We start from the raw sequence: 25,583 nt of genomic DNA on the forward strand, positions 1-25,583 counted from the left end.
CCGGAGATGATAGTTTGTTGCAATGTATCAGTCTGGACTCTGGCTGTTCAGCTCACAGAGGATTGTCCAGACTGGATACAATGTAACAAACCCTCAGCTGTGAGCAGTTTACCTATGTGCAATTCTTGATGACAGAGAATATATATATCAGTGCCTTGAAGAAGTCTTCATACCCCGTGAACTTTTTCACAAACTTAAAGAGAAAGTCAATACCGAACCATAAACCCCGTGCTACATATATAATACCCTTTCCTTGTGTCCCCATGACAACACTTCTCGTCTCTCTGCTCCACAAAGACCTGACAACAGCCAATCAGATTGTAGCGTTCTTTCTTTTGGGAACAGCAGAGATCTGATGGGTCATTGAGAGGCCGCGTCTCTATGGTAACACTCGGGGCCGGAGCACATGGACAGGCGGTGTTGTCATGGGGGCGAAGAGGCGATAAAAGGAGGCCGAGGCTGAGCTGAAGTGAAAATATGCACATTATTTATTAACTGATTCTTTGTAATAAACCATTTGAAAATATTTTACAGGAATCACGCACGACTCGTACAAACTTTCTGTCACTTGTGGAACTTTTTTCTGTACAAATAAATAAATAAACTTTAGCTCCAGTCACCGGATAAAGCCACTAACTGATGATGAGGCCGACGACCTCGCGCCGGATGATGAGGCCGACGACCTCGCGCCGGATGAGGAGGAGGCCAACGACTTCGCGCCGGATGATGAGGAGGCCAACGACCTCGCGCTCAACGACCTCGCGCCGGATGATGAGGCCAACGACCTCGCGCCGGATTAGGAGGCCGAAGACCTCGCGCCGAATGAGGAGGCCGACGACCTCACGCCGGATTAGGAGGCCGACGACCTCGCGCTGGATGAGGAGGCCGACGACCTTGCGCCGGATTAGGAGGCCGATGACCTCGCGCCGGATGAGGCCAACGTCCTCGCGCCGGATGAGGCCGACGACCTCGCGCCAGATTAGGAGGCCGATAACCTCGCGCCGGATGAGGAGGCCGACGACCTCGCGCCGCGGACGATATATATACTATTTATAGATATTTATACCTATTTATAGCTCTCGCTCTGGAATGGAGGATCGGACTAGAAACGCGACGGACGCCGGGCGCACGCCATCACCCACCCCCTCAAAACAAGGTCCAAACACACAGCCAAGCTACAAGCAAAGAAAATCACCATTTAGGGGCTCCCCCTCCCCCGCCGGCTCCTGGCAGATTGAGGGGCTCCCTCCCAACTCCCCCCATTGTTCTCATCACTGGAGGTGGACAACAAGCAAGATGGCGGCATGAACGAGACATAGACGAGGATGGACGCCAGAAAGGCAACGGATGGCAACAAAAGGAGCAAAGTCCTCAGATTGGGGCACGTCCCCCCGGAAATAGAAGACCACCCCCCATTATCTGCTCCGGGGAAAGCTGGGTGGTACAGCCGCCATCCCAGAAGCAGAGGGGGATTGTGGGCGATACGATTTTGGGGGTTGGTGCTCCAATCTCTTAATACTGGACTCACGGATCGAGGCGCACGGCGCTGGTTCTGCAGAAAGACCCCTTGTGCTATGAGCGGCCATTGCGCTGACCCGATGTGACAGTGTCGTGTGCGGTTTTGGGGGCTCGCAGGTCCCCTGTGCTTGTGAAATGGTTGTGCCTCTGTCCTGGGATTCTCTCAGCTGGCACTGAGTATTTCAGCAGCAGCATCTACACAATGGAGATGAAAATGCTACACGGGCGACGCGTCGGCATGAACACGGGGATCGGCTGAAGACGGGGACCCCAAAAAGATGGTGGCCTGTGAGGAGCGTGAATTAGGCGTCACCTTCTACTTCGCACTAACGTGTCGCAGGGCTGACGGGCGACAGCAACAAACCTGACTCTTTGGTGCAAGTGGATATGATGGGGAGAGTAGTCCATCTGTGGGGGCAGAGATCGGTGGTCCCAGGACCAGTGGGCCAAGGAGGAAAACACAGCTTTGGCACTTAATATCCTGCAGAAGTGCAAGATCCTGCAGGAAGGAGTGAGAAGGCAAAATGCTCTGCACTACTGAAAGGGGCGGCTGGGGCCTGGAGTCAAGGGGCAAAGGGTCGTCTGGGGCCTGGAGTCAAGGGGCAAAGGGTCGTCTGGGGCCTGGAGTTCAGGGGCAAAGGGTCGTCCGGGGCCTGGAGTCAAGGGGCAAAGGGTCGTCCGGGGCCTGGAGTTCAGTGGCAAAGGGGCGGCCGGGGCCTGGAGTTCAGGGGCAAAGGGGCGGCCGAGGCCTGGAGTTTAGGGGCAAAGGGGCGGCCGGGGCCTGGAGTTCAGGGGCAAAGGGGCGGCTGGGGGCCTGGAGTTCAGGGGCAAAGGGGCGGCTGGGGGCCTGGAGTCCAGGGGCGGCTGGGGGCCTGGAGTTCAGGGGTAAAGGGGAGGCCGGGGGCCTGGAGTTCAGGGGCAAAGGGGTGGCCGGAGCCTGGACTTCAGGGGCAAAGGGGCAGCCGGGGCCTGGACTTCAGGGGCAAAGGGGCGGCTGGGGGCCTGGAGTTCAGGGGCAAAGGGGAGGCCGGGGGCCTGGAGTTCAGGGGCGGCCGGGGGCCTGGAGTTCAGGGGCGGCTGGGGGCCTGGAGTTCAGGGGTAAAGGGGAGGCCGGGGGCTTGGAGTTCAGGGGCAAAGGGGTGGCCGGAGCCTGGACTTCAGGGGCAAAGGGGCAGCCGGGGCCTGGACTTCAGGGGCAAAGGGGCGGCTGGGGGCCTGGAGTTCAGGGGCAAAGGGGAGGCCGGGGGCCTGGAGTTCAGGGGCGGCTGGGGGCCTGGAGTCCAGGGGCGGCTGGGGGCCTGGAGTTCAGGGGTAAAGGGGAGGCCGGGGGCCTGGAGTTCAGGGGCAAAGGGGTGGCCGGAGCCTGGACTTCAGGGGCAAAGGGGCAGCCGGGGCCTGGACTTCAGGGGCAAAGGGGCGGCTGGGGGCCTGGAGTTCAGGGGCAAAGGGGAGGCCGGGGGCCTGGAGTTCAGGGGCGGCCGGGGGCCTGGAGTTCAGGGGCAAAGGGGCGGCCGGGGGCCTGGAGTTCAGGGGCAAAGGGGCGGCCGGGGCCTGAACTTCAGGGGCAAAGGGGCGGCCGAGGCCTGGTGTCCAGGGGCATGGTGCGGCCGGGGCCTGGTGTCCAGGGTCATGGGGCGGCCGGGGCCTGGAGTCAAGGGGCAAAGGGTCGTCCGGGGCCTGGAGTCAAGGGGCGGCCAGGGGCCTGGAGTTCAGGGGCATGGGGCAGCCGGGGCTTGGAGTCAAGGGGCAAAGGGTCGCCGGGGCCTGGAGTCAAGGAGCAAAGGGTCGTCCGGGGCCTGGAGTTCAGGGGCAAAGGGTCATCCGGGGCCTGGAGCCAAGGGGCGGCCATAGCCTGGAGTTCAGGGGCATGGGGCGGCCGGGGCCTGGAGTCCAGGGGAAAAGGGTCGTCCGGGGCCTGGAGTCCAGGGACATGGGGCGGTCGGGGCCTGGAGTCAAGGGGCAAAGGGTTGTCCAGGGCCTGGAGTCAAGGGGCAAAGGGGCGGCCGGAGCCTGGAGTCCAGGGGCAGGGGGCGGCCGAGGCCTGGTGTCCAGGGGCATGGGGTGGCCGAGGCCTGGAGTCCAGGGGCAGGGGGCGGCCGGGGCCTGGAGTCCAGCGGCAGGGGGCGGCCGGGGCCTGGAGTCCAGCGGCAGGGGGCGGCCGGGGCCTGGAGTCCAGGGGCATGGGGCGGCCGAGGCCTGGTGTCCAGGGGCATGGGGCGGCCGGGGCCTGGAGTCAAGGCTCACTTTTTGTTAAATGTCTTTTTTCCTGATCCCCTCCCCTGATGTGAGCAAACCCTCAACTCTTTTGTATATGAAAATGATATGGAAAGCCGTGACAAGATGAAACAGCACAGCAGTGACATCATCACCAAGGACGGCAGTGACATCATCAGGGACTGCAGTGACATCATCACCAGGGACAGCAGTGACATCACCAGGGACTGCAGTGACATCATCACCAGGGACAGCAGTGACATCACCAGGGACACCAGTGACATCACCAGGGACGGGAGTGACATCACCAGGGATGGGAGTGACATCACCAGGGACGGGGGTGACATCACCAGGGATGGGAGTGACATCACCAGGGATGGGAGTGACATCACCAGGGACAGAAGTGACATCACCAGGGACGGGAGTGACATCACCAGGGACTGCAGTGACATCATCACCAGGGACAGCAGTGACATCACCAGGGACTGCAGTGACATCATCACCAGGGACACCAGTGACATCACCAGGGACAGCAGTGACATCACCAGGGACGGGAGTGACATCACCAGGGGCGGGAGTGACATCACCAGGGACAGAAGTGACATCACCAGGGACGGGAGTGACATCACCAGGGGCGGGAGTGACATCACCAGGGGCGGGAGTGACATCACCAGGGACGGGAGTGACATCACCAAGGGCAGCAGTGGTGTCACCGCCATGGGTGGATATGACTTTCACCCTGGTAGAAATTACATCATGGGTACATGACATCACCAAGGACAGCAATGACATCATCACCCTGAGTATATCGGCACAATGGGAGGCTATAACATCATTACTAGGAGTAGATATGACATCATCGGCCTGGGAAGATATGACATCATCACTACAAGCTCAGGCTCATACAGCAGCTGTAGAAATGGATGAGGACGGCGAGGACCACTGACCCGCAGACCCCCCAACTGATAAAACAGAAATTCAGGTGAACAGACAGGAACCATGGAGACAGACGAACAGGAAACAGGGAATTCTGGGAGCTGCCATGGCTCCGCCCACACTCAGGGTAGATGCTGCTACTCCGCCATGATGGTTTGCTTTCTTGGTTGCCATGGTAACTCCTGATAACACTAAAAAGTCTCCTTGTTGTTGCCGTAAAATCATCCAAATCAAGTGGTGGTTGTCGTGGTAACAGCCCAACGCACAAAAGGCGCTCGCCTGTTTGTCATGGTAACCACGTCACTAAACAAGAAGTGGCCTCAGGAAGGAGGGAGGAAGCGGAGCCGACCTAGAGGCCCCGGCCCACGAACGACGAGCTGCAGCCGCCCAGCAGGAGCAGGAGCTGAAGACACGACAGCAGGAGCCACGACGGCCGAAACATGGAGCCCCGACCACAGTCCGAGGTGTCCTCCTGCAAGACAGAAGAGCAGCAATTACATGGGACTGCCTGCTACACCTAGGGTGTCATCTGTGCTGTTACATAGGACTGCCAGTGACATCTACATTATCTGTACTCAGAGTTATCACTGTGTTATCTGTGGTGTTACATAGGACTGCAGGTGACATCTACTACATTATCTGTACTCAGAGAGTGATCACTGTGTTATCTGTGGTGTTACATAGGACTGCAGGTGACATCTACTACATTATCTGTACTCAGAGCTATCACTGTTATCTGTGATGTTACATGGGACTGCAGGTGACATCTACTACATTATCTGTACTCAGAGAGTGATCACTGTGTTATCTGTGGTGTTACATAGGACTGCAGGTGACATCTACTACATTATCTGTACTCAGAGAGTGATCACTGTGTTATCTGTGGTGTTACATAGGACTGCAGGTGACATCTACTACATTATCTGTACTCAGAGTTATCACTGTTATCTGTGGTGTTACATAGGACTGCAGGTGACATCTACTACATTATCTGTACTCAGAGTTATCACTGTTATCTGTGGTGTTACATAGGACTGCAGGTGACATCTACTACATTATCTGTACTCAGAGTTGTCACTGTTATCTGTGGTGTTACATAGGACTGCAGGTGACGTCTACTACATTATCTGTACTCAGAGTTATCAGTTATCTGTGGTGTTACATAGGACTGCAGGTGACATCTACTACATTATCTGTACTCAGAGCTATCACTGTTATCTGTGATGTTACATGGGACTGCAGGTGACATCTACTACATTATCTGTACTCAGAGAGTGATCACTGTGTTATCTGTGGTGTTACATAGGACTGCAGGTGACATCTACTACATTATCTGTACTCAGAGAGTGATCACTGTGTTATCTGTGGTGTTACATAGGACTGCAGGTGACATCTACTACATTATCTGTACTCAGAGTTATCACTGTTATCTGTGGTGTTACATAGGACTGCAGGTGACATCTACTACATTATCTGTACTCAGAGTTATCACTGTTATCTGTGGTGTTACATAGGACTGCAGGTGACATCTACTACATTATCTGTACTCAGAGTTGTCACTGTTATCTGTGGTGTTACATAGGACTGCAGGTGACGTCTACTACATTATCTGTACTCAGAGTTATCAGTTATCTGTGGTGTTACATAGGACTGCATGTGACATCTACTACATTATCTGTACTCAGGGAATTATCACTGTATTATCTGTAGTTTTACATAGGACTGCAGGTGACATCTACTACATTATCTGTACTCAGAGAGTTATCACTGTGTTATCTGTGGTGTTACATAGGACTGCAGGTGATATCTACTACATTATCTGTAGTCAGAGAGTTATCACTGTGTTATCTGTGGTGTTACATAGGACTGCAGGTGACATCTACTACATTATCTGCACTCAGAGAGTGATCACTGTGATCTGTGGTGTTACATAGGACTGCAGGTGACATGCATTACATTATCTGTACTCAGAGAGTTATCACTGTGTTATCTGTGGTGTTACATAGGACTGCAGGTGACATCTACTACATTATCTGTACTCAGATTTATCAGTGTTACATAGGACTGCCGGTACGACCCCCGCTCCGCTACGTCTGTAAGAAGTACAGTAAACAGGCCGCTACCATTGTGTTGTAGTCGAAGCAGACGTGAGGACCTTTCCGATATCGAGGCATCTGCACCAGCTCACACTGCTCCGGACCCTCAGCTGTGACCACGAGTTAATGGAGTAATAAGTAACATGGGAAGGAAGGAGCTGAAGCTGCAGATTGGTTTTCTGATTCCTCTGCTTGCTGTCAGTGAATAGAGACGCAGTGTCAGCAGAGGTTCAGGGCATTGCCCTCAGCTGTGAGTCCATCGCTTTGGCCGGGGTGGCCCTAGACACTATGGTGGTGCGGCAGACCCCCGCTGTGTGCGCCCCCCATCACCCTGCCGGAAGGATACAGCGCGTCTCCGCCTGGTCCAGCTTCATGGAGTCGCACTGGCTGCAGAGCATCGTCTCCGCCACCACGAACAGCAGGTTGGTGTTCGCGAGTCTCTGGGCGTGGAAGTATCTGACAGAGGAAACAGGGACGTGGGGTTAATTAACCCTTCCTACCCCTGCCCGGCCCTCCCCGGCCCTGGACTGACCGGGAGCAGGGGCCGCAGTCGATGACCGCCGTGTAGGTGGCGTTGACGCTGCTGAAGTAATACTGCGTCTGCTTCATGATGCAGGTCGCCTCCCGCGGCTCCAGGTTTTCCGCCATGATGTCATCTGTGGGGACAAATGGGGACAGGGGATGGCGGGGGGTCACCGGGCAGCAGCATGGCGCCACGACAAGACACCAACAGCTGGAACAATCGTCTAATGACACTTAATACACGAGAAGCTGCTGGGTGCAAACCGTCAGTAAGTCGGTGTCAGGGCGGTGTATGGCGCAGGGACGAGCGGAGTAGTCATCTCTGATGGACAGAAGTCACACTGAGCGTGCGCCACGGCCACCACAGGAGGTACACACAGCGCCCCGACGCCGGACACACAGCGCCCCGACGCCGGACACACAGCGCCCCGACGCCGGACACACAGCGCCCCGACGCCGGACACACAGCGCCCCGACGCCGGACACACAGCGCCCCGACGCCGGACACACAGCGCCCCGACGCCGGACACACAGCGCCCCGACGCCGGACACACAGCGCCCCGACGCCGGACACACAGCGCCCCGACGCCGGACACAGAGCGCCCCGACGCCGGACACAGAGCGCCCCGACGCCGGACACAGAGCGCCCCGACGCCGGACACAGAGCGCCCCGACGCCGGACACAGAGCGCCCCGACGCCGGACACAGAGCGCCCCGACGCCGGACACAGAGCGCCCCGACGCCGGACACAGAGCGCCCCGACGCCGGACACAGAGCGCCCCGACGCCGGACACAGAGCGCCCCGACGCCGGACACAGAGCGCCCCGACGCCGGACACAGTGCGCCCCGACACTGTACACAGAGCGCCCCGGCTCTTACCCGCGTGCATCCAGCTGGTGTACATCAGACTGACGAACAGATGCTGCAATAGTGACCTGCAGAGAGACCATTATAAGCTGGAGATTATAAGCTGGGGGTATATATATATGTATATAAGGGGACCGACACTCACCAGGCGGCAGCGGACGACAGCCAGGCCAGGTTCAGCAGGTCAGCGATTGTCGGCTGCAGAAGGAGACACCACAGTCAGACACGTTTATCTGATACTCTAGTCACATCCAGAGCTGCACCCACAGAAGTGCAGCCCATCGGCCACCCTGCTCAGTGCAGACACAGCTATCATAACCAAGCAGAAGTCTGAATGTAGCTCTAGCTGTGACTGGAGACTAGAGTGGAGGCTACTCCGCAGCAGCCGCAGGGAGGGTCCGACGCTCATGCGGCCCCTGATTACAGGGAACACTTACCACAAAGATCCCTCGGGGGGCCGCGCCTTTGTTGCTCTCGGTTTTGGGGGCGCACAGCGACTGGTAGTCGTAGGACTCCTTCCTGGTGAAGAACGAGCTGTTGTACAGAGCAGACATGAGGTTGGGGTCCACCTCGCTGAAGAACTTCCCGACCTAAGAGAAACACAAGGGGTTAATGTGATGAGGAGCATCAAGTCCAGAACAGACTGCTGTAGGACTACAACTCCCAGCATGCCATAACCCGCTCAACTGTAGTCTCACAATTAAACTTCAGGTTTTGCAAACTCTCCCCACTTCAGAAATATTTGGAAATTACATCTATCTGTCCTAGAATCAGTCGCTGTGCAGCCAGGACTGGCTGATAACAGAGAGCAGCGGCTCTACCTGTACGGTGGGGTCTGGATACACCGACTCCACATTCTGTCCGTCCTCATTACTGACGTGTTTTCCCTTCACTTTTTCTGCTTCTCAAAATACGATTTCTGAATTCCCGCAGCTTTAATGCGGCAATTACCAGCACGAATGGAAGAGCAATTACCCTCCGGAGCGCGGCGCAAACAACCCAACAGCACGATGATCAGGAGGGTCCACAACGCACAAAACGCGGGGGTACGGATGTAATCACGAAAAAAAATACATACACGGCAGTGACAATCTGATCCGTGTGTCATATCTAGAAATCGTATCACATATACCGTCACTGTGTCCATACATTACATACACCCCAGAGCTGCACTCACTATTCTGCTGGTGCAGTCACTGTGTACATTCATTACATTACTGATCCTGAGTTACATCCTGTATTATACCCCAGAGCTGCACTCACTATTCTGCTGGTGCAGTCACTGTGTACATACATTACATTACTGATCCTGAGTTACCTCCTGTATTATACCCCAGAGCTGCACTCACTATTCTGCTGGTGCAGTCACTGTGTACATACATTACTTTACTGATGCCGAGTTACATCCTGTATTATACCCCAGAGCTGCACTCACTACTCTGCTGGTGCAGTCACTGTGTACATACATTACATTACTGATCCTGAGTTACCTCCTGTATTATACCCCAGAGCTGCACTCACTATTCTGCTGGTGCAGTCACTGTGTACATACATTACTTTACTGATGCCGAGTTACATCCTGTATTATACCCCAGAGCTGCACTCACTATTCTGCTGGTGCAGTCACTGTGTACATACATTACATTACTGATCCTGAGTTACATCCTGTATTATACTCCAGAGCTGCGCTCACTATTCTGCTGGTGCAGTCACTGTGTACATACATTACATTACTGATCCTGAGTTACATCCTGTATTATACCCCAGAGCTGCACTCACTATTCTGCTGGTGCAGTCACTGTGTACATACATTACATTACTGATCCTGAGTTACCTCCTGCATTTTACTCCAGAGCTGCACTCACTATTCTGCTGGTGCAGTCACTGTGTACATACATTACTTTACTGATCCTGAGTTACATCCTGTATTATACCCCAGAGCTGCACTCACTATTCTGCTGATGCAGTCACTGTGTACATACATTACATTACTGATCCTGAGTTACATCCTGTATTATACCCCAGAGCTGCACTCAGTATTCTGCTGATGCAGTCACTGTGTACATACATTAAATTACTGATCCTGAGTTACATCCTGTATTATACCCCAGAGCTGCACTCACTATTCTGCTGGTGCAGTCACTGTGTACATACATTACATTACTGATCCTGAGTTACCTCCTGCATTTTACTCCAGAGCTGCACTCACTATTCTGCTGGTGCAGTCACTGTGTACATACATTACATTACTGATCCTGAGTTACATCCTGTATTATACTACAGAGCTGCACTCACTATTCTGCTGGTGCAGTCACTGTGTACATACATTACTTTACTGATGCCGAGTTACATCCTGTATTATACCCCAGAGCTGCACTCACTATTCTGCTGGTGCAGTCACTGTGTACATACATTACATTACTGATCCTGAGTTACATTCTGCATTATACCCCAGAGCTGCACTCACTATTCTGCTGGTGCAGTCACTGTGTACATACATTACATTACTGATCCTGAGTTACATTCTGCATTATACCCCAGAGCTGCACTCACTATTCTGCAGCTCACACCCCCCAGCATTCCATGGCGGTGGTCTTCACTCTCACGCATTACCTGTGACCAGTGGTCCTGCTGATTGGACATGACGAGAAACCCTCCATCATCGATGAGGACGCAGAGTAAATCCTGCAGAGAAGATGCACGTCTGACATGTGACATAGAAGAGCGCTCCTCCGGATGAGGGCTGCGCTATTAGATATCTGTGGTATTGGGTGTACTGGGGTCTCAGGTGCTGGGCGGGGGGCACATACCTCACTGTTGATGTCACAGTCCATCTCGCAGCTGCTGGAGGGACTACATTGCTGGAGACAAGAGGAGAAGACGCTTCAGTCTACAGGACAATGTGAGGCCAGAGGGACGTAGCAGAACTAGTCAGGACCTGTGGGTTCCAGGGGGCCGCTCACCTTGCGGGGTCCTTGAGGATTTGCTTCAGAATGGTTACTGGCCAGGATTTTGAACTTTTCTACCCACGCCTCAAGATCCAACTTTACTCCAACAACTAGAGAAAAAAATGGAGAATAATGAAGATGATGAAGACGACGTGAAGGTCATACCGTGAGGAAGGAGGTGATACGTCTCCAGCGTGCAGTCGTCCCTCATGGTCCAGCTGCATGTAGCGCCCCCCACAGTCCCAGCCACAGAAAATTACCTGCAGGTTTGAGTTTTCGGCCGTCGATCTCAAGGTCCACAGCTGTGCTCACCAGTATCCCCACCGTGTTATTCTCCAGATCTGATGGTCGGTAACCGGCTGACGAGACAACAGAGGATCAGGAATTAGGACTTGTTCTCCTTCATCCTCATGTCAGGTCTTCCTCAAAGAGTCAGCACCTGTCCCCGACACTGATCCCGCACTTATGTCCCCACGCTCTTCCTCGCCACCCAGACGCCTCATTCTCCTCCTTGCCTCATCCTCGCCTCCAGCACTCCACATCACCTACCTCTCTCTTCCAGCGATCCCCACGCTCCCCCGCTCCTCCTCCCGCGATCCTGCTCCTCCTCCCCTCCTGCAATCCCCACACTCTTCCTCCCGTCCTGCGGTTCCCACGCTCCTCCTACCCTCCCATGAAACCCACACTCCTGCTCCTCCTCCCCTCCCACAATACCCATGCTCCTGCTCCTACGATCCCAACGCTCCTGCTCCTCCTACGATCCCAACGCTCCTGCTCCTCCTACGATCCCAACGCTCCTGCTCCCCTCCAGTGGTCCCCACGCTCCTCCTCCCACAATCCCCTCGCTCCTCCCCTCCCGGAATCCCCACGCTCCTCCTCCTCCCGATTCCCATGCTCCTCCTCGCCTCCAGCATTTCTCACCACAGTTAATGATCAGAACTCACGTTCTCTATAAGGTGCGCGGAATATGTAGCCCTTGTTGTCAAGACTTCTTCTGTAAAATGTGGCATTATGAGGCTCCATGTCCTCCATCCAGTCATCTGCAGCCCTGAAGACACAAGACGTGAAAAGGACGCGAGGCGGACAGAGCGGAGAGGACGCGAGGCGGACAGAGCGGAGAGGACCCGAGGCGGACAGAGCGGAGAGGACCCGAGGCGGACAGAGCGGAGAGGACCCGAGGCGGACAGAGCGGAGAGGACGCGAGGCGGAGAGGACGCGAGGCGGACAGAGCGGAGAGGACCCGAGGCGGACAGAGCGGAGAGGACGCGAGGCGGACAGAGCGGAGAGGACGCGAGGCGGACAGAGCGGAGAGGACCCGAGGCGGACAGAGCGGAGAGGACCCGAGGCGGACAGAGCGGAGAGGACCCGAGGCGGACAGAGCGGAGAGGACCCGAGGCGGACAGAGCGGGGAGGACCCGAGGCGGACAGAGCGGAGAGGACGCGAGGCGGACAGAGCGGAGAGGACCCGAGGCGGACAGAGCGGAGAGGACCCGAGGCGGACAGAGCGGAGAGGACCCGAGGCGGACAGAGCGGAGAGGACGCGAGGCGGACAGAGCGGGGAGGACCCGAGGCGGACAGAGCGGAGAGGACGCGAGGCGGACAGAGCGGAGAGGACCCGAGGCGGACAGAGCGGAGAGGACCCGAGGCGGACAGAGCGGAGAGGACCCGAGGCGGACAGAGCGGAGAGGACCCGAGGCGGACAGAGCGGAGAGGACCCGAGGCGGACAGAGCGGAGAGGACCCGAGGCGGACAGAGCGGAGAGGACCCGAGGCGGACAGAGCGGAGAGGACCCGAGGCGGACAGAGCGGAGAGGACCCGAGGCGGACAGAACGGAGAGGACCCGAGGCGGACAGAGCGGAGAGGACCCGAGGCGGACAGAGCGGAGAGGACCCGAGGCGGACAGAGCGGAGAGGACCCGAGGCGGACAGAGCGGAGAGGACCCGAGGCGGACAGAGGGGAGAGGAGAGGACCCGAGGCGGACAGAGCGGAGAGGACCCGAGGCGGACAGAGCGGAGAGGACGCGAGGCGGACAGAGCAGAGAGGACGCGAGGCGGACAGAGCGGAGAGGACGCGAGGCGGACAGAGCGGAGAGGACGCGAGGCGGACAGAGCGGAGAGGACGCGAGGCGGACAGAGCGGAGGGGGCGCAAGGCAGGCGGAGGGGGCGCAAGGCGGACAGAGAGGAGAGGACGCGAGGCGGACAGAGCGGAGAGGACGCGAGGCGGACAGAGCGGAGAGGACGCGAGGCGGACAGAGTGGACAGGAAGTGAGGCGGACAGAGCGGAGGGGGCGCAAGGCAGGCGGAGGGGGCGCGAGGCGGACAGAGAGGAGAGGACGCGAGGCGGACAGAGCGGAGAGGACGCGAGGCGGACAGAGCGGAGAGGACGCGAGGCGGACAGAGTGGACAGGAAGTGAGGCGGACAGAGCGGAGAGGACCCGAGGCGGACAGAGCGGAGAGGACGCGAGGCGGACAGAGCGGAGAGGACGCGAGGCGGACAGAGCGGAGAGGACCCGAGGCGGACAGAGCGGAGAGGACCCGAGGCGGACAGAGCGGAGAGGACCCGAGGCGGACAGAGCGGAGAGGACCCGAGGCGGACAGAGCGGAGAGGACCCGAGGCGGACAGAGCGGAGAGGACGCGAGGCGGACAGAGCGGGGAGGACCCGAGGCGGACAGAGCGGAGAGGACGCGAGGCGGACAGAGCGGAGAGGACCCGAGGCGGACAGAGCGGAGAGGACCCGAGGCGGACAGAGCGGAGAGGACCCGAGGCGGACAGAGCGGAGAGGACCCGAGGCGGACAGAGCGGAGAGGACCCGAGGCGGACAGAGCGGAGAGGACCCGAGGCGGACAGAGCGGAGAGGACCCGAGGCGGACAGAGCGGAGAGGACCCGAGGCGGACAGAGCGGAGAGGACCCGAGGCGGACAGAGCGGAGAGGACCCGAGGCGGACAGAGCGGAGAGGACCCGAGGCGGACAGAGCGGAGAGGACCCGAGGCGGACAGAGCGGAGAGGACCCGAGGCGGACAGAGCGGAGAGGACCCGAGGCGGACAGAACGGAGAGGACCCGAGGCGGACAGAGGGGAGAGGAGAGGACCCGAGGCGGACAGAGCGGAGAGGACCCGAGGCGGACAGAGCGGAGAGGACGCGAGGCGGACAGAGCAGAGAGGACGCGAGGCGGACAGAGCGGAGAGGACGCGAGGCGGACAGAGCGGAGAGGACGCGAGGCGGACAGAGCGGAGAGGACGCGAGGCGGACAGAGCGGAGGGGGCGCAAGGCAGGCGGAGGGGGCGCAAGGCGGACAGAGAGGAGAGGACGCGAGGCGGACAGAGCGGAGAGGACGCGAGGCGGACAGAGCGGAGAGGACGCGAGGCGGACAGAGTGGACAGGAAGTGAGGCGGACAGAGCGGAGGGGGCGCAAGGCAGGCGGAGGGGGCGCGAGGCGGACAGAGAGGAGAGGACGCGAGGCGGACAGAGCGGAGAGGACGCGAGGCGGACAGAGCGGAGAGGACGCGAGGCGGACAGAGTGGACAGGAAGTGAGGCGGACAGAGCGGAGGGGGCGCAAGGCAGGCGGAGGGGGCGCGAGGCGGACAGAGAGGAGAGGATGCGAGGCGGACAGAGCGGAGAGGACGCGAGGCGGACAGAGCGGAGAGGACGCGAGGTGGACAGAGCGGAGAGGACGCGAGGCGGACAGAGCGGAGAGGACGCGAGGCGGACAGAGCGGAGAGGACGCGAGGCGGACAGAGCGGAGAGGATGCGAGGCGGACAGAGTGGAGGGGGCACGAGGCGGACAGAGAGGAGGCGAGGCGGACAGCGGAGAGGACGTGAAGCGGACAGAGCGAATAGGCCGTGAGACAGGCGGACAGAGCGGAGAGGAAGTGAGGCAGACAGAGAGGAGAGGACGCGAGGTGGACAGAGCGGAGAGGACGCGAGGCGGACAGAGTGGAGAGGCCGTGAGACAGGCGGCAGATAAAACATGAAAGATAGTAGAGAAGAGGAAACGATGTGTCCATGTAACATTCACGCTGTCTTTAGAATGCGCCATTTCCAGAAATGTTCTAGGCGGAGCACTCACTTGTTGGGGAAGACTCGGGTGATGCCTCCATCTGTAGAAGAAAAGACAGCGAGGAGCCCGTACCTGTGAGGAGGAAGAAGTGGATGAGGAGAAGATAGACCTACAGGGAGAAGGCATCACCTACACCACGACAGTCACCGGAGGTCTCAGCACCCGTCACAGCTGTAGGCAGTCTCTGATGAGACGTCAGGGCTGTCTATGGTCATGGTAGTTGTAACACGGGGCCTACACATTGACTACACTCGGTAGGTAGCTCGTGCCAGGCCGCGGAGGTCACATTTTATTGACGCATTCTCTACTCATTACTTATTGTTTTCCTGGAGACGGTCACCCATCCCTCAAGATCCTGCTGACGATCTCTATTCATGGCCAGCTGCTGTCAGTCTTCAGGTATTTCTGTGAAGTAGCGACTGTCTGGCAGCCAAAGTCAGAGTCTCCTTACGTGAGAAGGTCCTTATCCCTCCAGACTCGGTCAGCCAGATCCCGTGTGATGCCCGTATCCAGGATCAGGTTATGCAGGAGGAAGCTGTCACCTGAGGAACACAAAAACCATGTCGTCATCACCACCACCATCATCATCATCATCCACCACTACAGTCATTATCCATCATCATCCACCATCAACACCCTCATCCACCACTACAGTTATTATCCACCACCATCATCATCCAGCACTATAGTCACCATCCACCACCATCATCATTATCCACCACCACCCTCATCCACCACTACAGTCATTATCCACCATCATCCACCACCATCATCATCCACCACCACCCTCATCCACCACTACAGTTATTATCCACCACCATCATCATCCACCACCATCATCATCATCATCCACCACCACCACCCTCATCCACCAGTACAGTTATTATCCACCACCATCATCATCCACCACCATCATCATCATCCACCACCATCATCATCATCATCCACCACCACCCTCATCCACCACTACAGTCATTATCCACCATCATCATCCAGCACTATAGTCACCATCCAGCACCATCATCATTATCCGCCAGTATAGTCATTTTCCACCACCATCATCATTATCCACCACCACCCTCATCCACCACTACAGTCATTATCCACCACCATCATCATCCACCACCATCATAATCCTCATCCACCACCACCCTCATCCACCACTACAGTCATTATGCACCACCATCATCATCCAGCACTATAGTCATCATCCACCACCATCATCATCATTATCCACCACCACCTTCATCCACCAGTACAGTCATTAGCCACCACCATGATCACCATCCACCACCACCATCATGATCCACGGCTTTCACTGACCACAATCCACCGCCAACATCCACCATCATCCATCCTTCATACCACTCACACTGCTTGGAGTCCGGCGTCACTTTCTCCATGAGTGAGATGAAGTTCAGCAAGAACTCGGTGTTGTTTTCGGACTGCTCCAGGTCCTGGCAGTACTGCCTGCGAGTGAGGAGACGACGACATGGAGGCGAGAACGGAGAAGGAACCAAGACAAGGATGAGAAACACCGGGGCGGCTCCTTATAACAGAAAGCTAAAGGCTAGCCCCACCCCCTAATGAGTCATGTGATCCATCTATTCTCTACTGATTGGCTTATGCAGAGTCCAGGGGGAGGGGCTCTACGTCCCTTATTAGCATTTTGAGGGATAATGTAGCTGGGAGAATGGAAGCCACAAAGAGGGTCCGGAAAATCCACAGGTGACGTTACCTTGGAGCCAAGAACACGCGACCTTCAGACTCAAAGGTGTTCGGCATCAGAGACTCAAAATCTGTAACAGATAAAAAGAATTATCCAGCAAGTGAGAGGAGAGACCCTTCCTGTCCACATAGGGGGCCGCACCCTGTGTGGGGGCTGCTCCTGCAATGGCGGCATGTAGGGGCCCCTCGCGCTGTGGATCTGCTCGGCATGGATGGATGGACGAGTGGGATCCGGCCACAACCTTCAGGTGAACGATGGAAGTCAATGAGGAGGAGAGAAGAGAAGGAGGAAGAATCACCCAAGTGCTGAGGAGGCAGCGACCTGGGGCTCTGCGGCCAAGGCATGCTGGGACTTGTGGTGGGCCCGGAGAGTCCAGAGCACTGCCCCTGGGAGGACGGAGGCAGACTATCTCTCACCTGGGCTTTGGCCTTGTAGAAAACCATGGCTGCCGTCTGCCAAAAACAAGGCCACAGCTCAGCCCCATTCACTTCTATATAACCGAGCTGCGATACCGGACACAACCAGCGGTGGCGCTGCTGGACGAAGGCGGCCATGTTTGTCTAATCCTGACCAGTCAAAAAGCCACCAGCCCTGAAAATCAACTCATCTACTGGGAAAGCTGCAGACGCCGACTGTGAGGAAGACCCAGTCCAATGGTCTAGTGATCCAGGAGCAGTGGACAGCGCCCCCGAAGTCACACAGGGGAACAACAGCGTGAGGGAACACTACAGACGGCGTTATGCACCACTCCTGGCCATTACCCAGAGCACAAAGCGGCAGGATCGGGTCCTATCGTCTCATCACTGTCAGGACGGGGCCCCATACCACGTCCGCACCCCGCTTCTCCTCCTTCCCTCAGGTCTCATCACTGTCAGGACGGGGCCCCATACCACGTCCGCACCCCGCTTCTCCTGCTTCCCTCAGGTCTCATCACTGTCAGGACGGGGCCCCATACCACGTCCGCACCCCGCTTCTCCTGCTTCCCTCAGGTCTCATCACTGTCAGGACAGGGCCCCATACTACACCCGCACCCCGCTTCTCCTCCTTCCCTCAGGTCTCATCACTGTCAGGACGGGGCCCCATACTACGCCCGCACCCCGCTTCTCCTCCTTCCCTCAGGTCTCATCACTGTCAGGACGGGGCCCCATACTACGTCCGCACCCCGCTTCTCCTCCTTCCCTCAGGTCTCATCACTGTCAGGACAGGGTCCCATACTACGCCCGCGCCCCGCTTCTCCTCCTTCCCTCAGGTCTCATCACTGTCAGGACGGGGCCCCATACTACGTCCGCACCCCGCTTCTCCTCCTTCCCTCAGGTCTCATCACTGTCAGGACGGGGCCCCATACTACGTCCGCACCCCGCTTCTCCTCCTTCCCTCAGGTCTCATCACTGTCAGGACGGGGCCCCATACTACGCCCGCACCCCGCTTCTCCTCCTTCCCTCAGGTCTCATCACTGTCAGGACGGGGCCCCATACTACGTCCGCACCCCGCTTCTCCTCCTTCCCTCAGGTCTCATCACTGTCAGGACGGGGCCCCATACTACGCCCGCGCTCCGCTTCTCCTTCCCTCAGGTCTCATCACTGTCAGGACGGGGCCCCATACTACGCCCGCACCCCGCTTCTCCTCCTTCCCTCAGGTCTCATCACTGCCAGGACGGGGTCCCATACTACGTCCGCGCTCCGCTTCTCCTCCTTCCCTCAGGTCTCATCACTGTCAGGACGGGGCCCCATACTACGCCCGCACCCCGCTTCTCCTCCTTCCCTCAGGTCTCCTCACTGTCAGGACAGGGCCCCATACTACGCCCGCGCCCCGCATCTCCTCCTTCCCTCAGGTCTCCTCACTGTCAGGACGGGGCCCCATACTACGCCCGCACCCCGCTTCTCCTCCTTCCCTCAGGTCTCATCACTGTCAGGACGGGGCCCCATACCACGTCCGCACCCCGCTTCTCCTCCTTCCCTCAGGTCTCATCACTGTCAGGACGGGGCCCCATACCACGTCCGCACCCCGCTTCTCCTCCTTCCCTCAGGTCTCATCACTGTCAGGACGGGGCCCCATACTACGCCCGCACCCCGCTTCTCCTGCTTCCCTCAGGTCTCATCACTGTCAGGACAGGGCCCCATACTACGCCCGCACCCCGCTTCTCCTGCTTCCCTCAGGTCTCATCACTGTCAGGACAGGGCCCCATACCACGTCCGCACCCCGCTTCTCCTCCTTCCCTCAGGTCTCATCACTGTCAGGACGGGGCCCCATACCACGTCCGCACCCCGCTTCTCCTGCTTCCCTCAGGTCTCATCACTGTCAGGACGGGGCCCCATACTACGTCCGCACCCCGCTTCTCCTCCTTCCCTCAGGTCTCATCACTGTCAGGACAGGGCCCCATACTACGTCCGCACCCCGCTTCTCCTCCTTCCCTCAGGTCTCATCACTGTCAGGACAGGGCCCCATACTACGTCCGCACCCCGCTTCTCCTCCTTCCCTCAGGTCTCATCACTGTCAGGACAGGGCCCCATACTACGTCCGCACCCCGCTTCTCCTCCTTCCCTCAGGTCTCATCACTGTCAGGACGGGGCCCCATACCACGTCCGCACCCCGCTTCTCCTGCTTCCCTCAGGTCTCATCACTGTCAGGACGGGGCCCCATACTACGTCCGCACCCCGCTTCTCCTCCTTCCCTCAGGTCTCATCACTGTCAGGACGGGGCCCCATACTACGTCCGCACCCCGCTTCTCCTCCTTCCCTCAGGTCTCATCACTGTCAGGACAGGGCCCCATACTACGTCCGCACCCCGCTTCTCCTCCTTCCCTCAGGTCTCATCACTGTCAGGACAGGGGCCCCATACTACGCCCGCACCCCGCTTCTCCTCCTTCTCTCAGGTCTCATCACTGTCAGGACGGGGCCCCATACCACGTCCGCACCCCGCTTCTCCTCCTTCCCTCAGGTCTCATCACTGTCAGGACGGGGCCCCTTACTACGTCCGCACCCCGCTTCTCCTCCTTCTCTCAGGTCTCATCACTGTCAGGACGGGGCCCCATACTACGCCCGCACCCCGCTTCTCCTCCTTCCCTCAGGTCTCATCACTGTCAGGACGGGGCCCCATACTACGCCCGCACCCCGCTTTTCCTCCTTCCCTCAGGTCTCATCACTGTCAGGACGGGGCCCCATACTACGCCTGCGCTCCGCTTCTCCTCCTTCCCTCAGGTCTCATCACTGTCAGGACGGGGCCCCATACTACGCCCGCACCCCGCTTCTCCTCCTTCCCTCAGGTCTCATCACTGTCAGGACGGGGCCCCATACTACGCCCGCACCCCGCTTCTCCTCCTTCCCTCAGGTCTCATCACTGTCAGGACGGGGCCCCATACTACGCCCGCACCCCGCTTTTCATCCTTCGCTCAGGTCTCATCACTGTCAGGACGGGGCACCATACTACGCCCGCACCCCGCTTCTCCTCCTTCCCTCAGGTCTCATCACTGTCAGGACGGGGCCCCATACTACGCCCGCACCCCGCTTCTCCTCCTTCCCTCAGGTCTCATCACTGTCAGGACGGGGCACCATACTACGCCTGCGCTCCGCTTCTCCTTCCCTCAGGTCTCATCACTGTCAGGACGGGGCCCCATACTACGCCCGCACCCCGCTTCTCCTCCTTCCCTCAGGTCTCATCACTGTCAGGACGGGGCACCATACTACGCCTGCGCTCCGCTTCTCCTTCCCTCAGGTCTCATCACTGTCAGGACGGGGCCCCATACTACGCCCGCACCCCGCTTCTCCTCCTTCCCTCAGGTCTCATCACTGTCAGGACGGGGTCCCATACTACGCCCGCGCTCCGCTTCTCCTTCCCTCAGGTCTCATCACTGTCAGGACGGGGTCCCATACTACGCCCGCACCCCGCTTCTCCTCCTTCCCTCAGGTCATTTCCCTTTCCTCATGTTAGCAGTCACATCAGTTTCTGGAGACAGAGGTCTGGCCCAGGGTCTCATCTCACCATCCACAAGCCAAAGTGACGGCACCGAACATGGCTGGCCTCAATCCTCAGGGGCCCATAGCTACATACAATATAGCCCCTCCTAGTGGACTAATGTCTGCACTGCAGGAGATAAAGCACAGAATCGTACAGACACGAGACTCAGATTACAGATTATATATAGAATAAAACTACTCAGGCAGTCACTGTGCTCCAGAGCTGCACTCACAATGGGCGAGGGACAAACTGACTAAGGATCAGTAATGTAATGTATGTACACAGTGACTGCACCAGCAGAATAGTGAGTGCAGCTCTGGAGTGTAATACAGGATGTAACTCAGGATCAGTAATGTAATGTATGTACACAGTGACTGCACCAGCAGAATAGTGAGTGCAGCTCTGGGGTATAATACAGGAGGTAACTCAGGATCAGTAATGTAATGTATGTACACAGTAACTGCACCAGCAGAATAGTGAGTGCAGCTCTGGGGTATAATACAGGAGGTAACTCAGGATCAGTAATGTAATGTATGTACACAGTGAGTGCACCAGCAGAATAGTGAGTGCAGCTCTGGAGTATAATACAGGATGTAACTCAGGATCAGTAATGTAATGTATGTACACAGTGACTGCACCAGCAGAATAGTGAGTGCAGCTCTGGAGTATAATACAGGATGTAACTCAGGATCAGTAATGTAATGTATGTATACAGTGACTGCACCAGCAGAATAGTGAGTGCAGCTCTGGAGTATAATACAGGATGTAACTCAGGATCAGTAATGTAATGTATGTACACAGTGACTGCACCAGCAGAATAGTGAGTGCAGCTCTGGAATATAATACAGGATGTAACTCAGGATCAGTAATGTAATGTATGTACACAGTGACTGCACCAGCAGAATAGTGAGTGCAGCTCTGGAGTATAATACAGGATGTAACTCAGGATAAGTAATGTAATGTATGTACACAGTGAGTGCACCAGCAGAATAGTGAGTGCAGCTCTGGGGTATAATACAGGATGTAACTCAGGATCAGTAATGTAATGTATGTACACAGTGACTGCACCAGCAGAATAGTGAGCGCAGCTCTGGGGTATAATACAGAATGTAACTCAGGATCAGTAATGTAATGTATGTACACAGTGACTGCACCAGCAGAATAGTGAGCTCAGCTCTGGGGTATAATACAGAATGTAACTCAGGATCAGTAATGTAATGTATGTACACAGTGACTGCACCAGCAGAATAGTGAGTGCAGCTCTGGGATATAATACAGGATGTAACTCAGGATCAGTAATGTAATGTATGTACACAGTGACTGCACCAGCAGAATAGTGAGTGCAGCTCTGGAGTATAATACAGGATGTAACTCAGGATCAGTAATGTAATGTATGTACACAGTGACTGCACCAGCAGAATAGTGAGTGCAGCTCTGGAGTATAATACAGGATGTAACTCAGGATAAGTAATGTAATGTATGTACACAGTGAGTGCACCAGCAGAATAGTGAGTGCAGCTCTGGGGTATAATACAGGATGTAACTCAGGATCAGTAATGTAATGTATGTACACAGTGACTGCACCAGCAGAATAGTGAGCGCAGCTCTGGGGTATAATACAGAATGTAACTCAGGATCAGTAATGTAATGTATGTACACAGTGACTGCACCAGCAGAATAGTGAGCTCAGCTCTGGGGTATAATACAGAATGTAACTCAGGATCAGTAATGTAATGTATGTACACAGTGACTGCACCAGCAGAATAGTGAGTGCAGCTCTGGGATATAATACAGGATGTAACTCAGGATCAGTAATGTAATGTATGTACACAGTGACTGCACCAGCAGAATAGTGAGTGCAGCTCTGGAGTATAATACAGGATGTAACTCAGGATCAGTAATGTAATGTATGTACACAGTGACTGCACCAGCAGAATAGTGAGTGCAGCTCTGGAGTATAATACAGGATGTAACTCAGGATCAATAATGTAATGTATGTACAGTGACTGCACCAGCAGAATAGTGAGTGCAGCTCTGGAGTATAATACAGGATGTGACTCAGGATCAGTAATGTATGTACACAGTGACTGCACCAGCAGAATAGTGAGTGCAGCTCTGGAGTATAATACAGGATGTAACTCAGGATCAGTAATGTAATGTATGTACACAGTGACTGCACCAGCAGAATAGTGAGTGCAGCTCTGGGGTATAATACGGGATGTAACTCAGGATCAGTAACGTAATGTATGTACACAGTGACTGCACCAGCAGAATAGTGAGTGCAGCTCTGGGGTATAATACGGGATGTAACTCAGGATCAGTAACGTAATGTATGTACACAGTGACTGCACCAGCAGAATAGTGAGTGCAGCTCTGGGGTATAATACGGGATGTGACTCAGGATCAGTAATGTATGTACACAGTGACTGCACCAGCAGAATAGTGAGTGCAGCTCTGGAGTATAATACAGGATGTGACTCAGGATCAGTAATGTATGTACACAGTGACTGCACCAGCAGAATAGTGAGTGCAGCTCTGAAGTAATGCAGGGATATTATGACTCCCTCATTATACAGTCTCTTTCTATATATAAGCTGTAATGGGGGGTCACTACTTTTTTTGAGTTTGTGATAGGTCGCTGGTCGGGGTTTCGCTTTGGCGAGGAATGAAGGTAACTTACCTGTAGACGGCGTCTGTGGCATCTCAGCAGTGTGTGCTGCGGTGTCGGTGTGCTGCGGTGTCGGTGTGCTGCGGTGTGTGTACGTACACGTGTGGCCCGCTTGTGACTACGCTGGTAGGTGGCCGCTCCCCCCTTAGACATGCATGAAGTACTTGGGTGCTAAGTTCACTGGACCATTCGGGGAGCACGGAAATACTGCGTTCAGGCACCTACAAAGCCACACCGAGATACCCAGCAAGTCAGTCCAAGCATACGCGCCACCCAGACAGGAGGCACAGTGCATTGTGGGGGACCGGGGCGGCACAACCATGTACTTGTCGGTAGCGGGCATCGCTGCTCATGGTTTGGATCAATAGCTGGGATTCATCATGGTCGATGATGCAAATATTGGATTCATTTTTGCACAGAATATTCTTTTCTTTGCTTCTGATTTGACGTTGCCGTAAATTTACCACCCACAATGCACTGGGGTGCACAGCTGTGGGGTGGCCGGAAACACGCAACTGATTGGACTGTTACCTTCTAATAGAGGTCAAGGTGGGGGGAAGGGCAAGCGATGGTAGGAGTGGGGGTCGGAGTCAGGTTACAGGACACTACCATTGTTTCATCAGCATCGCCAATACAGGACCACCGGGGATCGGGCAGAAGCTGCAGGGGTCCGTGCTGGCTCCAACAAACTCTTCTTCTACCACCGACCGGTGGAGGAACCCCACACCCCCCCAACATTCAATATGGTCCCTGGTATGGCCTACCACGACTCAGCACGGCCCCCTCCCAGCTTGTGCAGAGATAGAGAAGGTGGAAGGAGAGGAACGGGGGAGACGGGTGTGGACGGGAGCCACCAACACTACCCATTCATGAGAACTAGATGATGGCCACAACTCCATCGCAAGTGGCCACACAAGGAGAGGCAGCAAGGCAGATGAGGGGTGAGGCGGACGGAGACACCCGGTGAGGAAACAGGTGGGAACAAACAAGGAGACAGGAGGGCGACAGACAGGAGGGCGATGGGGGAGCAAGAAAAGAAAAGGGACGGAGACATCTGGAGACAGAGGAGGTCAGAGAAGAGTAAGGAGCAAGAGGGACTGACCATTACTTGCCTGATTTAACCCCTTAATCATGATGGCAAAATTGGGCCTAGAACCAGCCGTCGTCATGTGCACACACATCCCCTACATATATATTGCCAGGAATATATATATATATATGGCGCCACATGAGACTGATTATCACTGAGGGGGATCAGAGAAGGCAGTAACATGAGGAGGATGGATGCAGGAGGAGGAGATGCACGAGGGTCCCACTTCATCCCACAGGGAGGTCCGGGAGACTGACAGGAGGGTACAGACAGGAGGAGGAGTGACAGGTTCTGTGAGGTGGTAGTAGGCATCACGGGCAGGGTGACGGGCAGGCAGGCGGGTGGGTGGGTGGTGGGTTGTGGGGGGCAGGAAGATCTATTGCTGGATTATACTTGCCCTTAGTTTTCTTGTTTGGATCTGTGAAAATCCACCAGAGAGGCAGAAAAACAACACAAAGAAAAAGAACACAAAAGAAAAAGAAGGAGGAACGGGTGGAAAGGAGGAGGCATTACAAACAATATTTTATTCAAGAGCGGATTGAATAAAAATATTGTGTCTCATAATTGTACTGAAACCAAAACAGAAAAGAAATACCGCAAGTAACACCATGAAACATAAGCAGCAAACGAGAAATGGAGAAAGACTGAAGAGAGAAGAGCGGAAGGAAAAGAGGAAAAAGAGAAGAGAGAAAAGAGTGGACGAAAAGAAAGAAGAGAGAAAATAGCAAAAATAAAGAGAAGGAAGGGAGAGAAGAGCGGACGAAAAGAAAGAAGAGAGGAGGCAGAGAAGGAAAAGAGACAGCAGAGAGGAAGAAGACAAGGAAAAGTGAGAAGAGAGGAAGACAAGGAAGAGAAGAAGAGAAGGAAGGGAAAAGAGGGAGAAGTGAGCAGAGGAAGAAAGAACGGAGAGAGGATATAGCAATAAGAGAAGGAAGAGAGAGAAAAGGAAGTAGAGGTGAGAAAATGAATAGAAGGAAGAGA

General features: G+C 55.9%; 2 protein-coding genes across 9 annotated transcripts in view; one reads left to right on the forward strand and one right to left on the reverse strand.

The window, feature by feature from the left end:
* Window positions 1-465: 465 nt before the first annotated feature.
* CACNA2D2 (calcium voltage-gated channel auxiliary subunit alpha2delta 2) overlaps window positions 466-25,583 on the reverse strand; it is a 208,470-nt gene continuing 183,352 nt past the window's right edge. The window contains exons 23-41 of one of the 8 annotated variants that reach the window (XR_013218499.1): window positions 25,000-25,020; window positions 16,900-16,960; window positions 16,534-16,631; window positions 15,613-15,703; window positions 15,171-15,233; window positions 12,046-12,149; window positions 11,362-11,460; window positions 11,117-11,211; window positions 10,964-11,014; window positions 10,767-10,838; window positions 8,591-8,743; window positions 8,299-8,351; window positions 8,166-8,221; window positions 7,297-7,420; window positions 7,111-7,220; window positions 6,792-6,874; window positions 3,684-5,140; window positions 996-2,107; window positions 466-743 (exon numbers count right to left, since the gene is read on the reverse strand). Coding sequence is in view for 1 of the 8 variants with exons in the window: in XM_077277026.1 (XP_077133141.1) it covers window positions 5,018-5,140; window positions 6,792-6,874; window positions 7,111-7,220; window positions 7,297-7,420; window positions 8,166-8,221; window positions 8,299-8,351; window positions 8,591-8,743; window positions 10,767-10,838; window positions 10,964-11,014; window positions 11,117-11,211; window positions 11,362-11,460; window positions 12,046-12,149; window positions 15,171-15,233; window positions 15,613-15,703; window positions 16,534-16,631; window positions 16,900-16,960; window positions 25,000-25,020 (1,457 nt within the window). In the remaining 7 variants the exon portion in view is untranslated. The other 7 variants (XR_013218503.1, XR_013218500.1, XR_013218496.1 and 4 more) reach the window with 7 other exon arrangements.
* LOC143788866 (uncharacterized) lies at window positions 2,043-4,500 on the forward strand. The gene is made up of 2 exons (XM_077278779.1): window positions 2,043-3,562; window positions 3,981-4,500. Exons 1-2 carry the CDS (start codon window positions 2,043-2,045, stop codon window positions 4,498-4,500), a joined length of 2,040 nt encoding a protein of 679 aa, XP_077134894.1.

Source organism: Ranitomeya variabilis, chromosome 8, assembly GCF_051348905.1.
Source record: "Ranitomeya variabilis isolate aRanVar5 chromosome 8, aRanVar5.hap1, whole genome shotgun sequence".
Taxonomy (NCBI): Eukaryota; Metazoa; Chordata; class Amphibia; order Anura; family Dendrobatidae; genus Ranitomeya; species Ranitomeya variabilis.

Coding starts and splice junctions, on each gene's coding strand:
- LOC143788866 (XM_077278779.1), top strand. CDS start 2,043: ATGCTCTGCACTACTGAAAGGGGCGGCTGGGGCCTGGAGTCAAGGGGC. Junction 3,563..3,980: donor CAGGGGGCGGCCGAGGCCTG/GTGTCCAGGGGC, acceptor CATCATCACCAG/GGACAGCAGTGACATCACCA.